Raw genomic sequence first — 7,237 nt, 5'->3', positions numbered from 1 at the left:
TGCCTTCAATACTTGAGCTTATGCTCCGGCCTCTGTCGAGCGGGTGATTTGAACGAGCGGCGCTCGTCTCTACCACCCATCCCGCCGTGCAACCTCCAACGCTGCGTCCAAAGTTGCTCCAGACAACCTGCGAGTACAAGTAAGCAATCCAATACCGAATTGCACTTGTCCCGGTTCCCGAATCTGCAGTAGCCTCTCTGTATACACACACTCCTCTTGCCGCCCCGCATCAGCGCACACATCATCTCCTCCACCCACGCCAGCAACGATCTTGGTTGCAGGCATGCAGCTTCCAGTTCCCTCTACCTGGTTCAAGAACTCCTCCCGATTGAGCCCTGGAATGGGGGTCTAGGAGATCTCTGACCAAGACGGCATTGGCTCGTTTGCGCGTCTCGCTCCAGAGCAAGGGTGCGCCGCCTGGCTTTAATATATACATACTACCAAGACTACCATCTCTAGCTGCCGACATTGCACTACTACCTACTCGTATTTGCCTGAACCCGTCTACCCCCATTACACCCTTTCTCTCCCTCCCGTGTGCTTGTCCTAGGGCAAAACTGATCATGTCTTCGGCTCCAGGGCGCGGCCAAGACGACCTGTCAAGGCATCACAACTCTTCTCCAGCACCTTTTGGCTTCGCATCCGAGATGGACCCCAGGAACTCTACCAGACTGGAACATATGCCTCGTACGCCAGACAACGTCGTCATGGATCGCTATTCTGCCAACCCCGCCATGGGGATGCAGCGATTGCCACCGCCGCAGGGTCTACTCGCCGGAGCGCCTAGCGGACCAGACGCTTTCCGGCCATCCCCCCAGGATCCTCATTCATATTCTCACTCTCAACCTTATCCTCACAGCAGCGCCGGCCCTGCCATTTCGTCGCCTCTAATGTCTCCCTCACACATGCCATTTGCCGGCGCCATCCCCCCTCAGCCCTATCCTACTCGCCATATGTCTGGGCACGGCCAACCACTTCAGATATATGGGAGACCAGATAACACGATTGATACGCGATTGCCACAGTTTCCCCCGAGCATGAACCACATGAACCGCCAGACGCCGCCACCGCGACCATACCAACACCCCGAGGGCGGCGGCCCACCGCTTTATGTTGCGAGACACGAGCAGGACACTCCCATGGCGGAGTCGCCATACGAGCCAGAGCTGGCAAGACCTGCAGGTCGATTGCCTTCTCACGCTTCGGAGATTTCAGTGCCCCCAGCGGCTCGAGTCCCAAATCTCCTGGGTGCTAATAGGGCCCAGTTCTTGAGCGACATCATCTTCGAGCTCAAGATGCGCCAACAGCCAAACGCGGCACGAGCTTGCGGGTTTGGCGATAGAGATCGAAGAGTCATTGATCCGCCTCCAATTGTGGAGCTCGTGGTTAGGAACCCGAACTTCACGCAAGAGGAAATCAGAGTCTATCTAAGGTACGAGAGCTATGTCATGAGCTGCGCCATATTCGACGAATCAGGGGAGCGGGATTCTTCCTACATGCCAGAAGAGTATCAGCATCAACGACGTCTGATGGGCTCTCTGGTCTCAACGCCATTCGTGGGACAGGACGAGAACGGGCAGGAGGGCTGCTTCTTTTGCTTCTCCGATCTTTCATGTCGCACGCCAGGCTCGTTTCGATTGAAATTTACATTGATGATGATAGACCCAAGCCGTGCCGGGACGGTCAAGCACTTTCCCATTCTAGCGGAAATCAAGAGCGAGCCCTTCAAGGTTTACAGCGCCAAAGAATTTCCTGGCATGGTTGCCAGCAGCAGTCTAGCCAAGCGCCTGAAAGAGCAAGGGTGTATAATATCAATCAAGAAGGGGAACGACAGAGGACGAGGCTCTAGAAATAACGACGATGGCTCCGACAACGATGATGACGAAGATGGGGATGCATCGCAAGGCCCAAGGAGGGGACGGCCGATGCGAAACTAAACCAGACTCGAACACGTGTGTACACAACGGAGGACCAAGGAAACACCGGCATAGAAATTCAGATGAGCATCAATAATGCACTCATTACGTATCGCCAAGGAAAGACGGCGGGGGAACAGAATAAAAAGGGAGGTAGCCGCCACCCCGGCAAGCATTGGATGATTGGGCAAATGGTTCTTTATTAGCTTGGTGTTTGGCTTTGACCACGGCGCTGTTATTTTGGCTGCCAGTTGGAGTTTTTTTTTTCGGCTCGCAATGGCTGCGGCCACTGGCATAGCACATTACCTCGCAGGTAGTTTTGGAAACAGAGGGGTTCAGCAGAGGCCAGGATATACCTCCCAGGGCGTCCCCAGCGATGTTGATAGACACCATTCCATTATAATTCCGTTGAGGATACGCATTTTCGTTGAAAACATTCTTGTCCCCGTCCCCGGCCTGCATCAAGTGGCTGTTCTGCAGCAGCTGATGGAAGCACAGCCTACGAGGCATACAGTACGAGTAGCCAGCCATACAGAGCATCACGGAGGCAGTTCCGGAGTGCACACCTCCTCGGATAAGCACAAGGACAGGCAGCCGTCTCAGCTGCCCGTGCTGGGCCAATGGCAGCAGAGGCTCGGTGAGGGGGGGAGAGGGCGTCTTCTGATTGCAACAAGGTGATTAGTTACCAGCGACCCTTGCTCCCGTCGCGAAGATCAAATGAGAGGTACGAGCAGGTACTTAGCACTAACATTGAAGGACGGCGAAGATTAGTACGAGTATAGATTGACCTCCCTGCACCAATGCAGCAATTGGGGAGCAACGCATAAAAAGAAGCTACATGCACCCTGCACACTCGACGCGGCAGCTCTGGACGTGCTTTACAGATTATGTACAGACAGAGAATCTGCAAGGCCCTTGATGCCGTGTAATGCGCGCTGCAAGATACTGCCTTACTGGGCAATGTCAGTGAGCATGGTTCGCTTCGCTCATACTGCAGGTACTTTTTTTTCTCTTTCGCCTGGAAAACGGTTGGACCGAGTTCCGCCAAGCGTCGGCACGGGCCGGGCAGTGGCACAGTAGTACCTTTGCGTTGCCTGGATTGGGAACCAACAGCAGTTTTGAGGGCGGTTCGCGGTGAACTTGACTGGTCGCCTGCATGCGCGGAGGGCAGGCGGCTAGTAGTTTCCCAGGGCTCTACGACACGTCGATTCTGCATGCAAAACCGTACTCGGTAATGGCTGTGCTGGATGTGTTTTGTTTTGGTCGAATTCGGAGCATCCAGGGGGTTGGAGTGGCTGTAGCCGAAGCTGTACAAGTACTATAGGCACATGTAGCTCTGTGCCCGATCTTACCACCTGATGTATTGACAGGTAAAGTAAGCTCAAAGTTGTAGTAGCCTCACAAAGCAAGGTACATACATTGATGCTTACTTGCTGCACAGTGAGTGCATGCCACATGTGTTCTAATATCGGAACGAACCAGGCAAACAAACAATGCAGCAGCAGCTCGCTTCTCGCCGCCCCCGCAAACGCCACAGGAAGCGGAACAGCCTGAGAGGCACTAACTCACAGTCACTCCATTGCCAACTTGAACCTGGAAGTACATGGACTCACAACTTTGCACCGCCAAAAGGCCCTGCTAGGGCAACCCAGTAGTACCTACCTACCTATAGTAGGTAGTAGGTAGTGCGCGACGGAGCAAGAAAGCACCAGACATCAGCAGCCTGGTGTTGAGGGGGGATGCTGCTGTTTACGTACATGTACCTGTACAGTCCGAGTCCAGCGCTGTAGGTACGTGTACCCATGCTGGCGTCATTCGCGTGGCAGCTTACGCACTTCCCACAGCGTGTATTGCCCTGTATATTCTGTTATCGATTCAGCGAGATAAGCAACCCGTTCAAGACCTCAGCGGGCTATTTGTTTCGACACGGCCGCCACACCGTTTTCTGTCTCACATTGGCCGTCAAGTGTCTCAACCGTGCATGACGCTTGTAATATCTGGTCCATACAAGTACGGCACGCCTATCGTATCATCGCATGGACGAGTCGGCGGACAAGAGGCGGCTCCTACGGCCCGCGTCTCCAAGCGGAGAGTCATGCTCGCTGCAGCCTCCGCCATACGAGGTCCCGGCCTATCCCAGGAGACCGCGCCATCGCCGGCTGTTTGCGCGGAGCATCTTGTCCATCAGGACGGGCTTGAGCGTTGTGGTTGCCGCATCCGTGCTCTGGCTGTGCTTTGCCGTCGATCGCCAGTACCGAGCCCAGCAGCCCCATGATGGGAGAGCGTCGTCGAAGCTGTTGCAGCGCTTCGAGGAGTCGCTGGCGCAGTGTCAGGGGCTGGGAAAGGTCCCTGGCAGGCCTGCGCCTGGTTCTCGACAGAGCAACCCGCGATGGTCGCCGACCAATGGCCAGATCGGGACGACTGTGTTGAGGAACGCAACCCTGTTTGACGGTGAGGCCTTCGTTCCCGGCGCGGTAGATGTTGTCTTTTCCAAGGGTCTCGTTGAAGCCATCTACAAGACGTCGGACAACAAGGCGATTGTGGGCGACGACGTCGTCGAGTACAACGTCCACGGCCGATACGTCACCCCCGGTTTGGTGGACATGCACTCGCATCACTACCTGGGGATATGGCCCGGGACTGAGTCGACCGATGACGGTAATGAGGTGAACCCAGAGACTAAAGCATTCACCCCAGCGGTGCGTGTGATCGATGCCTTGAAGGCCTACGATGAAGGCGCCACGTTGATTCTATCAGGCGGCGTCACATCTTCACTCATCATTCCCGGCTCGGCAAATCTCATTGCTGGCGAGGGTGTGCCTGTAAAGAACTCGCTCTACTCTGGAGAGCATTCCGAGCCCGTCGTTGAAGATTTGCTCCTCGAGAGAGGAGTGCCTGTAAGCGAACGCCGCCGGTACATGAAGTTTGCATTTGGCGAAAACCCAAAGGGCACATGGGGCTACACTCGGCTGGGCAACGCCTGGCACTTGCGAGAGCATCTGCAAAAGGCCAAGGAGCTGAAAGAAAAACAGGACGACTACTGCTCTGCCATCCTGGAGAACCGTCACTGGCATGATGACCTCAAGGCAAGCTTCATTCACCATCACGGAAAGTTTCCATTCCAGCTAGACCTTGAGTCAACAGTCGCCATTCTTCGGGGACAAGTCATTGTACAGAACCACAACTATGAGCCGGAAGACTTGGAGACTATGCTTCGGATAAGCCACGAGTTTGGATACAGAGTCGCGGGATTTCACCACGCTACCGAGGCCTGGCAAGTGCCAAACTTGCTCAAGGAGCAGGGAGACAACGTCACTGTTGCCATCTTTGCAGAGTTCAGTCTGTACAAGGCAGAGGCATATTCGCCAAACCTGTATGCAGGGCACATTCTCGATAAGAACGGCATTCCTGTGGCTTACAAGTCTGACCACGCCATTGGCCTGACGAGTGCCAAGTATTTAGCCTCTCAAGCAGCCATTGGGCATGCCTTCAAGCTTCCGGAGGAAAAGGCGCTTCAGTCAATCACTTCCGTTCCGGCAAAAGCAATCGATCTTGATTTCCGTGTAGGATACTGTAAGCCTGGCTTCGACGCGGACATTGTGGTGTGGGACTCCCACCCTCTATCGATCGGCGCGACGCCTCTGCAGGTCTTCGTCGATGGTCAAGCCCAACTTGATGAATCTCAGGTCAAACAGAGTATGGACATGACATTCACGGCAGCTCATACTGGAGATGAAGATGACTTTATCAAGCCGCAGATGCGGTATGAAGTTTCGGACGCGCAGAGAGAATCAACGTGTTCTCAAGCTTATGAGGCAGGCCAAAGCTTCGTCATAGATGGTATTCAGAAGGCCTTTGTTGACAACTACCCCGAGCTAGCAGCCTCGCTGGCACAAGCTGATGATGAGCCTCTCAAGCTCATCGTTGAAGACGGAGAGATTTCGTGTTTCGGTTCGGCTGGTACATGCGCAGAAGCAACAAGCAAGCTCGAGCAAAAGGGAAAGAAGGCTCTTCACCTCTCCCTACAAAATGGCCATGTCTTGCCGGGGTTGACAGCCGTCACTCGAGCCCTAGGCATGGCCGAGATTGCCACGCTGGACAGCACTGGCGACGGCCAAGCGGCAAACCAGAAGATTGGAGATCCTGAGAGCCTGGTTTATGCAAAATACGGGCTTTGGCTAGACGGGAAGTCGTTTGCGAGAGCCCGTCTCGGCGGTGTCACCCGAGCAATCTCGCTCCCGCTAGCAGATGCGTCTGGTTTCGTCCAGGGCGTCAGTGTAGAGTTTCTCACCAGCGGTAAGAAGAGCCTCACGGACGGAGGTATCGTTCAGGGTGACGTGGCTCTGCATCTGGCTCTGGGTGATTCCACCAAGCAATCGGAGGGCACGGTTAGCAACGGCATTCATCATCTCCGGAAGATGCTGGAGGACGGCAAAGGGAAACATAACGAGACCTTGTACGGGCGAGTGGCGGCGGGTAAACTGCCACTTGTTGTGCAGAGCAACAACAAGGTGAGAAGTTGCTATTTTCAACCATGTTTAAAACGAGTGGATGTGCTAACGCCAGCCAATCCCCCTCAGTATGACTTGTCTCAACTTGTCCTCGTCAAGAAAGACTTTCCTGAAACTAATCTCGTGATACTCGGCGGCAAGGAAGCGCCCTACGTAAGAAACATCTCTTCTGAACGCTTGGCAGTGGCCAAATACTGATACTGTTGATCAGGTGGCCAAAGACCTCGCTGCCGCCAACATTTCCGTCATTCTTTCAGAAAATCGGCCCGCCCCTGATGTATTCCGCGACAAGGACGCAGTAGTCGGGCCGCCTCTTACCAGAAGCGTAGCCAGTTATCTCAAGGAGGCTGGCGTTACATTTGCTTTGTCCATTTTCGAGACCGGTAAGCAGCGCCCCCCCGTGATATCCCGCCACTGAAGAAATTTCTCCCTCTGACTCACATGGTATAGCAATGCCGGTGGACTACCGCGTTCACGATCTAGGCCCGGAGGCTGGGTGGGCGGCCAAGTACGCTCACCTCAGCCAGCAAGACACGGTTCGGCTTGTGACTTCGAACGTGGAGTCGATTTTGGGGCTGGAGAAGAGTAGGGATTTGGTGGTGTTTGAGGGCAATCCGCTGAGTTACGGCGCTTCTGTGGCGGTTTCGTTTCATGCGAATGGGGAGACTGGGAAGCTGGAGGTTGCTACCTGTTTCCCTAGGGAGGATGAGCATGGAAGCAGCTTGTAATAGGGGTGAATTTTCCTTTCTTAAAGTATCTTAATTATGAACACCAACGATACGTCTGAGAGTATAATAACGGACTAGCAAA

General features: G+C 54.4%; 2 protein-coding genes across 2 annotated transcripts; both read left to right on the top strand.

The window, feature by feature from the left end:
• Window positions 1-563: 563 nt before the first annotated feature.
• Window positions 564-1,937, top strand: Triagg1_5027 (uncharacterized protein; the record flags this gene model as incomplete). Its single annotated transcript, XM_062899496.1, has 1 exon — window positions 564-1,937. The coding sequence occupies one exon, from the start codon at window positions 564-566 to the stop codon at window positions 1,935-1,937; it is 1,374 nt and encodes a 457-aa protein (XP_062756208.1).
• A 2,015-nt stretch (window positions 1,938-3,952) lies between these two features.
• Window positions 3,953-7,155, top strand: Triagg1_5026 (uncharacterized protein; the record flags this gene model as incomplete). The annotated part of the gene is made up of 3 exons (XM_062899495.1): window positions 3,953-6,580; window positions 6,639-6,810; window positions 6,878-7,155. 3 exons carry the CDS (start codon window positions 3,953-3,955, stop codon window positions 7,153-7,155), a joined length of 3,078 nt encoding a protein of 1,025 aa, XP_062756207.1.
• Window positions 7,156-7,237: the final 82 nt, after the last annotated feature.

The sequence above is a fragment of the Trichoderma aggressivum genome, assembly GCF_033847375.1.
Source record: "Trichoderma aggressivum f. europaeum strain CBS 100526 chromosome Unknown scaffold_016, whole genome shotgun sequence".
Classification (NCBI taxonomy): domain Eukaryota; kingdom Fungi; phylum Ascomycota; class Sordariomycetes; order Hypocreales; family Hypocreaceae; genus Trichoderma; species Trichoderma aggressivum.
Note: the sequence above shows the minus strand (reverse complement) of the source record. Positions and strands in the feature narration are given on the sequence as shown.